Source organism: Sus scrofa, chromosome 8 (genome assembly GCF_054392235.1).
Source record: "Sus scrofa isolate SSC_HxYL_T2T_F1_AM1 chromosome 8, Sscrofa_HxYL_maternal_Yorkshire_Landrace_v2.0, whole genome shotgun sequence".
Lineage (NCBI taxonomy): Eukaryota > Metazoa > Chordata > Mammalia > Artiodactyla > Suidae > Sus > Sus scrofa.
Window position 1 is genome coordinate 107897015 of NC_139390.1, and position 9671 is coordinate 107906685.

General features: G+C 41.1%; 2 protein-coding genes across 8 annotated transcripts in view; one reads left to right on the top strand and one right to left on the bottom strand.

The window, feature by feature from the left end:
• BBS12 (Bardet-Biedl syndrome 12) overlaps positions 1–4313 on the bottom strand; it is a 76978-nt gene extending 72665 nt beyond the window's left edge. For all 5 annotated transcript variants that reach the window (XR_014813085.1, XR_014813086.1, XM_084972977.1 and 2 more), the window contains exon 1: positions 4201–4313. The gene's annotated coding sequence lies outside the window, so the exon portion shown is untranslated. The remainder of the gene's footprint in view (positions 1–4200) is intronic.
• A 254-nt stretch (positions 4314–4567) lies between these two features.
• CETN4 (centrin 4) lies at positions 4568–8073 on the top strand. 3 transcript variants are annotated; one of them, XM_084973941.1, is made up of 5 exons: positions 4568–4989; positions 5902–6048; positions 6436–6564; positions 7209–7346; positions 7536–8073. In XM_084973941.1, the coding sequence occupies exons 1-5, from the start codon at positions 4774–4776 to the stop codon at positions 7623–7625; spliced, it is 720 nt and encodes a 239-aa protein (XP_084830067.1). In that variant the 5' UTR covers positions 4568–4773; the 3' UTR covers positions 7626–8073. The 3 variants fall into 3 exon arrangements, with proteins under 3 accessions (XP_084830067.1, XP_003362020.1, XP_084830068.1); XM_003361972.5 differs by having other exon boundaries at positions 4568–4668; XM_084973942.1 differs by lacking the exon at positions 5902–6048 and having other exon boundaries at positions 4568–4668.
• The last annotated feature ends 1598 nt before the right edge of the window (positions 8074–9671 follow it).

A 9671-nucleotide genomic window follows, 5' to 3' on the forward strand; every position in this document is an offset into this window, starting at 1 on the left:
TTTATATGTCCATCCTTAAGCTAGGACCATACTGTTTTGATTACTCTTTGTAGTAAGTTTTGAGGTCAGGAAGTGTGAGTCCTCTAACTGCTCTTTTTGTTTTAGTTTTAACTATTATGTTTAATTCATCTTAAGCTGATGTCTGTAAACGGTGTGAAGTAAGGCTTGTTTTTTCTCTCTTGCATAGCCAGTTGCTCCAGAATAATTTCTTGAAAAGATAAGCTTGAAAAGACAAGACTGGCTTTTTGCTTTTGTTTTTTCTTTTCTTTTCTTTTTCTTTTTTGGTTTTTTTAGGGCCACAACCCACAGCATATGGAGGTTCCCAGGCTAGGCATCGAATCAGAGCTGTTACCGTTTGGCTTATACCAGAGCCACAGCAATGTCAGACCTGAGCTGCATCTTCGACCTACACCACAGCTTATGGCAACACTGAATCCTTAACCCACTGAGCGAGGCCAGGGATCAAACCTGCGTCCTCACAGATACTAGCTGGGTTTGTTAACTGCTGAGCCATGGTGGGAACTCCTTGGTTTTTTAATTTCTAACATATTTGGGGAGCTTACTAAATATGAGGAAGCTTACATTCATTATGTAATATAGTCCTTGCAACAAAAATATGAGTAACCCATCATTGTACTATAATTAACACAACTATGTATAATTAACCTATTTTAATTACATAGAAAATTAAGAATAATTGAGAAAAAAAATCTCATGACTAGTAAGTAAAAGGTTAGGAACTAAAACTCATGTTTATTTAATGCCATAGTCCCATGTTATTAACTACTATACTATATTGCCTTTTGGCTGCCCCTCTATCCAGCATGATAATAATCCACACTCTCTTTTACAGAATCTTCCAATTCATTGCCCACATCTAAGCCTTTCTGCTTTCTTTGGAGCTTTGTTTATACTCTTAATATGGATATGCCCATTTTTTTTTCAGGTGTCAGAGACTCTGTTTATGATTTCCTTTCTATACTATATTTAAATCACAAGATATCAGAGTTCCTGTTGTGGCGCAGTGGAAACGAATCCAACTAGGAACCATGAGGTTGCAGGTTCGATCCCTGGCCTTGATCAGTGGGTTAAGGATCCAGTGTTGCCCTGAGCTGTGGTGTAGATCGGATCTGGCGTTGCCGTGGCTGTGGAGTAGGCCGGCAGCAATAACTCTGATTAGACCCCTAGCCTGGGAACCTCCATGTGTCACAGGTGTGGCCCTAAAAAGACGAAAGACAAAATCAATCAATCAATCAATCACAAGATATCACTACATGAGTGGAGAAGTTAGAGAGAATTTAGAGCAAAAGGAAAAAGTCTTGGGCTATTTCAAACTTCGTCTGTATTTAATTTTGGCACATGCCATATACACATGCTATAAAATTAGTGTAATTTTAATATACTATCCTTTCTTTACCCTGGCAAATGCTATATTTATGACCGAAGGCAAATGCCACATTTTTGATATGGCCTCATCCAATGCCCCAGAGAGTACTACTAAAGCCCTTAGCACCCTCAATTAAAAACACTGCATTTATGTCTGTGCCTATCTCTCCCACTACTCTGCGGGTTCCTTGCTTTCATTCATCTTTATAATTCTACACCCAGTTCCCTTCGAACTCACCCAAAAGTTGGCATGGTACATGATATGTAGAAAGCATTAAATAAATTTAGTGGATTTAAGAGTGCTAAAAAAAAAAGTGCTAATGGGCTTAATATTTTTCCAGATCATTATTATTAATGTTCTACAGTAAAACTAGATTAGTAACAGCTATTTTTCAAGACTGAGTACTTTCTTTCTTTTTTTTTAATTTCATATTTTTGTAAAGACTGAGTACTTTCTACCCAAGACCTAGAAACTTCAATCTGAGTCTGTAGTTTAAAAAATCATTTTCACTATAAGCTAATATCCCAAAATACAAACGCCTAAATCATAGAGTGATGTAAAGGCATAACACACTATTCAGCTCTTTAATTGCCACAAGTGCCTAAACATTAGAATTGTTTATACATATTTGGCCATTATTCATTTCTGGTCTCCAATTCCCTTTAATATTAGTAACAAAGATTAAGTATATGTCCTAGAAACTAATCAAAAGCAACTTTCTCAGTGAGATTAATGGCCTGAAAAATCAATATACTATAATCAAATGAATACTTTACTTAATTCACAAACTATCTTGAATTTGCTTTTTTTTTTGCTTTGTAGGGCCGCACCTGTGGCATATGGAAGCTCCCAGGCTAGGGGCCAAATGTGAGCTACAGCTGGTGGCCACAGCTACAGCCACAGCAATGAGGGAGGGATCCAGGCCATGGCCATGACATACACCACAGCTCATGGCAACACTGGATCCTGACTTAACCCACTCAGCAAGGTCAAGGATCGATCCTACATCCTCATGGATAAGAGTCAGGCTGGTTACTGTTGAACCACAAAAGGAATTTCCTGAATTTGCATCATTTTAATTTCTACTGAGGTAACTTTATATTAAAAAAAAATCACTTCTAATGTTATAATGACCTCACCTATCTTCCAGAACCCTAATGAGTTTTGTTTTGTTTGCTTCTTCTTCATTTATTTATTTATTTTCTTTAAGGGCCGCACCCATAGCATATGGAGGTTCCCAGGCCAGGGGTGGAATTTAAGCTACACCTGCCAGCCTACACTACAGCCAAAGCAACACCAGATCTGAGCCGCATCTGCGACATACACCACAGTTCACAGCAATGCTGGATCCTTAACCCACTGATCGAGGCCAGGGATGAAACCCACAACCTCATGATTCCTAGTCAGATTCATTTCCGCTGTGCGACAACAGGAACTCCTGTTTTGTTTTTGTTTTAATCAGTGTTTGCAATGCTTGGGTGTCTCCCTGGGATATAATGTGAACCAGAAAGCATGATGGTTTTGAAAAATGTGCCATGTTTCTACTTACTAAAGGAAGAAAAGTGATTTGGGACACTTCTTCAAGAATGTACTCTGGGAGTTCCCATCGTGGCGCAGTGGTTAACGAATCCGACTAGGAACCATGAGGTTGCAGGTTCGGTCCCTGCCCTTGCTCAGTGGGTTAACGATCCGGCGTTGCCGTGAGCTGTGGTGTAGGTTGCAGACGCGGCTCGGATCCTGCGTTGCTGTGGCTCTGGTGTAGGCTGGTGGCTACAGCTCCGATTCGACCCCTAGCCTGGGAACCTCCATATGCCGCGGGAGCGGCCCAGGAAATAGCAACAACAACAACAACAACAACAACAACAACAAAAAGAAAGAATGTACTCTGCACATTTTTTCCTGCCTTACCTTCAAGGAGATAAGTGGGAGAGAGGGAAAAGACTAGGCAAAAATTAATGTTCTTCCTGAATCCATTGTTGGAGAACACAGTATAATATTTGTTTCGAAAACTAAGCACTTACTCTAGAGAAGGCACCATAAGAGGCATTAAAAAAAAAAAAAGTCCTGATATTTAAGCAACTAAGCATTAGAGACTATTACCTCTTCATTCTTGCTATCCCAGTCCTTCTCCCTGATCCTTTAGTTGGTCCCTGACCAGATGCACCACGGGGCAGAACCAGCAAGTCTGGCCCTCTATACAAGAATTTGCTCTGATTTGCAGCAGTTAAATGCGCATCTAAATCTCTACTGGATTATGAGGCTACTACAGTTCGGATCTATGCCGGATATGGTTGAGAAACGGACCAAATTTTGGGATCAAGGCAATGGAATGGCTGGGGGTTAGAAAAGACTGATAGTGATTATGGGTGGCTCCAAAGTCCAACCCCGCAAATAAACGCTACAACACGGTAAAAACTCCTTCCTATGCAGGGAGACTTCATGTGCATTCCAAGACGGGTCCTGCCCCCAAGCCCACTGCCTTCTGATCACAGCGCCGCCCCACGCCCCCTCCTATAAATAAATGCTGCCTACCCTGCTAGAATCCCGGCGAACCACGGAGGAGCTAACTGGCTAAAGGCCAAGCCCCAGGAATTGTGGAGCCTGAGGGATGTCCAGCGGGGCAAGGAAAGGGCAGTCTCCTCCGCCTCTGGTAATCCAGCCGGAAGGTAAACCAAAGCTGTACCAATTCACTAAGCCCACAGGTCCCAAAGTCTCATTCTTCCCCCCGGCCCTAAGAGGTCAGAAAAGCAAACAAGGTCTCCTAATATCTCCATTCAAGACTTAGAAGTTGGTGGAAGCACCTCGCTACTAACCTCGCTCTTTTCTCCATCCCTACGGGACGCTCCAGTCCCCGGCTTCTCAACACCAGGGGAAGCTCTCTCAGGCGCTAGGACGCCCAAGCAACTGTGGCCAAAGCTCCTCCTTCCCAGGCCAGGATTTTGCGCAAGCGCAAGGCGGGGCGAGTGGGGCGGGCCAGTGGGCTTGGTCGCTAAGAAACCAGAGGGAAAATTTCCGCTTAACAGTAGGCTGGGAACGGAAGAGCGTTAAGCTATTGGTAAAGACTAGAGAGAGGGGGGCCGGCCTTAAGGGCTTCTTTTCTGACCATTGGATGGAACGACTGTCAATCAGTGGGGCAAGCCTAAGCGGGCAGGGCTGAATGCGAGGTCTGCGAAGGCTGCCATAGCAACGGCTGGGTGGCTGTGAAGGCTACTGCTTGAGTTGGGTTGCGCAGCAGGCGGGTGAAGCCGGGAGGTCCCCTGAGGGCGGCGGTTGGGGACATGGTGAGTGCGGGGCTGTAACACCTTACTAGGGCTGGGGATGAAGTTTATCCTCGGAGCAAGAAAGCAATTTATTTTTAAAATGGAAATATAGTTGATTTTTAGTTTATGAAATGTATTACTCGCCTTTTCATCATGACCCTCGAGTATATTACTACCCTCCTCTTGTCGCTGAATAGAGGCGCACTGTTCGTGGCTCTAGGGCCAGAAAAACTGTTTTCCAGCTCATTTTTTCCCTCCTCAACCCCATCAACTGCTAATACCAACGGTCTACTTAGAGTTCGGTGTTGGAAAGAGAAACCACTCTTCATCCAGAAATGGAGGGTAAGATGCTTGAAAACTGTTGGAGGGCCTGGGCCTCTAGGACAGACATACAGAACTGTGAAAACCTGTCGGGGGCGGGCCAAGACCTCTGTGCCTGGAACTATGGCGTTGCGGACCGCACCAGTGTATCTGAAAGTCCAGAGATGAAGAATCTGCCGCCCCCACAGCCAACTCTTAACACCCGTGAGGCTGGCGTCTGGACACACAGGAACGTGGAGTCCCTGTCGCCACTACTTCTCAACCCCAGAGCTGGAGACAAGATGCTGAGATGAGGCCTCAGAATTCCAAGACTAACTCTATGACCTTGCTTGCCAGCAGAAAATGGCAAATAGCGGGAAGATGACCTCCATCTTCCCTGGATACTGTAAATTGGTCTAATATTTATTCTTAACCAGATCCCTGGAGTAATTTTTCACCTGGAAAATGTATTTTTTTCATTTCTCAATCTCTGCAATATAGAAAAGTATGAGAGAAAGCGGGAAAGGATATTATGTCAACCATATCTCACAAAATAAACAGATCTTATTATGAAACATATAGGCATAGATGAAAGTAAATATGCCTTAAACACTGCGTTTCAGATATACCAAGTAAGGCCAAGTTTTCCAACATAACATCTATTGTTCTAGCATGTCTTCTTTGCCTCTTCTCCCTCTCAGAAGGCACTGTCTGAATCTGAAGGTAAAACCTACGTGGTAAAAAAAAGAACCACGCTTTCCAGCAAGATATTAATAACTAAAAGCACCAATGTTAGAAAAAGGAAGGGGGAAACTTCTTGAAGGTCTTTATATGGTAGGGAATAGGATACTTGAATATGTTTATTATATTTAATTAGTTCATCATTAATTCTTCTGGTTCTGGTATCTTCTAGTTCCACAGTTTGTCTTTCACCCACATGTGTATTTATTACAGGCATCCAACTACCGCACAAGTTCAGACCAATGGAAGAAAAGAGCAGCAAAAGTTGAATTGAATGAAACCCAAAAGCAAGAAATTAAAGAGGCCTTTGATTTATTCGATGTTGATGGGTCTGGAACTATAGATGTGAAAGAATTGAAGGTTCTGAAATTACTTCTAATTCTGAAACATTTGAAAAACCCTATCATTGATTTGTGGCAATCTTTAAATATTTAACAGTAGCTTTCTGGAAGCTTGATTTAAAGTCTCTTTAGGGCAGACACTTACCCCTTCCGTATACATACCTGGCCTGCACTAACAAAACAATATATCCTTAAGCATTTTATTCTTGTTTTATGAGTGAACGGGCCAAAGCCCAGAATGTGACAGTGATGTCTTATGGTACAGGAGGATTGGAACCTAAGCCTGCTGACTTGACTTTCTAGGTTTAAGCCTAGTCCATAGTAAAAAAGAATCAGGCAATTAGTAGGTAATTTAAGAACTAGGAATGAGATTGTGGTGTATTATAATTTATGTTTTCTATTTCAGATTGCAATGAGGGCCTTAGGATTTGAACCAAAGAAAGAAGAAATTAAAAAATTGATAGCTGAAATTGACAAAGAAGGAATCGGCACCATTGGTTTTGAAGATTTTTTTGCCATAATGAGTGTAAAAATGGTATAGTAGCGATTTTGTTTTTCCATGAAATATAAGCAATAGCCTTCTACATTTTTTTTTTTTTTTGGCTGCAGCAATCATAGAGGAAGAGTTGGAACTAGGTCTTTAAAGATGGGTAGGATTTAGATAGATAGGAATAACAACATTAAAGATGTCTTCAAGATATAAAAAAGACTGTCCAGTTGTGGAGAAGAGGCTTTTTGTGGTTGTTGTTGTTAGGAAATAATAAGGATATATGTCTGGATAGAGAGAGTGGGGCCAGCATTTTTAAGACTTGAAATCAGCAAACAATTTATTGAGTGCCTATTTTTGCTAGGCACTATCCTAGGGAGCATAGATGAGGCAACTCCTCTGTTCTCTTGGAGCTTACATTTTTGATAATAGAGCTCAATTACTGAGGTTAATAAGAGACACGTTTTCTTTACCACCTTGTGGCTCTTCTACTTCAATAAACCCTGAGTTTCAATGCCTTGAGGGCAGATGTGAGTAAAGCGGAATAATGATTAAAAGTCAGAGCTGTAAATACAGTCAGAGCTCAACTACCTGCTATAATTGCTGCTCTAGACCTCAAAGACCTACACATCCAGCCTGACTGACTAAAGAAATGAAAGACTAATGATATTTAGTTGTTTCTGCTTTTAAAGAGTGAAAAAGATGAAAAAGAAGAAATACTGAAGACTTTCAAATTATTTGATGATGATGATACAGGAAGCATATCACTAAACAATATCAAGAGGGTTGCTAAGGAACTAGGAGAAAATTTAACAGATGATGAACTTCAGGTAAATTTTACTTGTAAATATAATTTACACATATACAATTATAATTTGTATAATTTTATATATTTTTTAGTTATATTCCTACTCTATTAATATATTTTAAAGAAAATTTGGTTTAGAGTATGTATTTGTTCATTTATATTACTATTCTTTTTTAATGGACTTCACATATATTTACATTTCATTTTACAGGAAATGCTTGATGAAGCTGATCGCGATGGGGATGGAGAAATAAACGAGGAAGAATTTTTGAGAATGATGAAAAAGACTACTCTTTATTAATACTGTTTTTTGTTCCCTCTGGAAAGTTGTTAACAAATTTGTATTTGTTAGAAGTTCCATAATAATTTGAATGGATTCATTTTCAGTTTTTAATGTAAATGCACAAATTGGTTTCTTGATATCTAATCCATGTGAGAATTTACGTCTCTCTACAATATGTTGTTAAATCTACAGCATCAAGAAACAAAGCAAATGTAATAATTTTCTTGAAGCAAGAATCCAAGAACAGTATTAATCCCACATGTTATTTTTAGAGCCCAGGGTCCAAAGACTTAGATTTTTTTTTTAATTTAAGGAAATTGGCTCCATATCAAATGAATTTGGCAAGCAAGCCATTACTTTCTGTATTATTTTCCTTTTGTGCAACCCTTTAAAAACTGATGAACATTTGTTTTTTAACCAGTTATCCAGATATGTAAAGTATTAAATAAATTACCTAACAACTTCATTATGGGCTAATTTTCTTTTTCTTTTTTTGTCTTTTTGCCATTTCTTGGGCTGCTCCCTCGGCATATGGAGGTTCCCAGGCTAGGGGTCTAATCGGAGCTGTAGCCGCCCGCCTACGCCAGAGCCACAGCAACATGGGATCCCAGCCGCATCTGCAACCTACACCACAGCACATGGCAACTCCAGATCCTCAACCCACTGAGCAAGGGCAGGGACCGAACCCGCAACCTCATGGTTCCTAGTCGGATTCATTAACCACTGAGACACGACGGGAACTCCCCAGGGCTAATTTTCTTATAAAGAAATTCAAAGCAGCACTGATATCACCCAAATTTCCCATATATTTGACCCTGCAAGTTGGTATTTATTTAATACCTGTGTGCTAGGACAGGTGCTAGGGATTTTACGTATGTTATCTCAGTTACTGTATTACAACTTGGAAGTGGTGGTGTGAGCTCCATCTTAATACATATAAGAAAACCAAAGTTCAGAGAGCTTAAATTTAAAAATTGCTTAGTTGCCCATAGATGGATAAATAAAATATGGGTTCTAAATCTTATAACTTTACTCTTCATTACACTGTTTCCCTGTGGATAAAAACTCTCAGGATAATTGTATATCTTCTAACTCATATAATTCCTCTTATAATTTAACTTTGTTTCTATGAAAGAGCCAAACTGATGGGAAAATCAGTCTCCAGCATGCAGTGTTTTGACCCCCCACTGGGCTGCATAAGAATGGGCCTCTGGCCTGGAATACTTCCTTACCCAGAGAAAGAATCCTTATAGCTGCTTCTGATTTGTCGCCTTGTCTTTGAATATCTTTCCCTGTTACAGACTCAATTTGTATTTCTTGATTCTGCTTAAGCATGTGTGATATATGGCACCTGGCCAACCTCATTGCTTTATCTGTTCCCTTTGGGGAGAGGATGGGGTCCGTCTGTTGCATAAGATGGACAGTTGCCCCTTGTTGGTTCCTGGGAAGAACCTGTTGGCCATAGGAAACTGACGCTCTCTGCTGGATCTGATCTTGTTCTGTCTCTTCTCATTTTTTTTTCCTTTTCCTTTTCCTTTTTTGCTTTTTAGGGCTGCACTTGTGGCATATGGAAGTTCCCAGGGTAGGGGTCAAATTGGAGCTGCAGCTGCCAACCTACTCCACAGTCACAGCAATGCAGGATCCAAGCCACATCTGCAACCTACACCATGGCTCACAGCAATGCCGGATCCTTAACCCACTGAGCGAGGCCAGGGATCGAACCTGCAACTTCATGGTTCCTAGTTAGATTCGTTTCCACTGTGCCACAATGGGAACTCCCTTATGTTTTTTCTTTTTTTTTTTTTGGCCACGCCCATGGCATCCAGAAGTCCCAAGGCCAGGGACTGAACCCGAGCCATAGCAGTGACAACACTGGATCCTTAACTACTAGGCCACCAGGGAACTCCCCCTCCCTTTTTTTTTTTGTCTCTTCTCTCTATGCCTGAAGCATTATTCCAGCCAGTACTTACCTACAATGTGTTTTCCTCAGCCACTTTGATACCAAGATACTGTGGGCAGAAGTGTTCAGACTTGGGCTCCTCATAATAGGCAACAGACGCCACT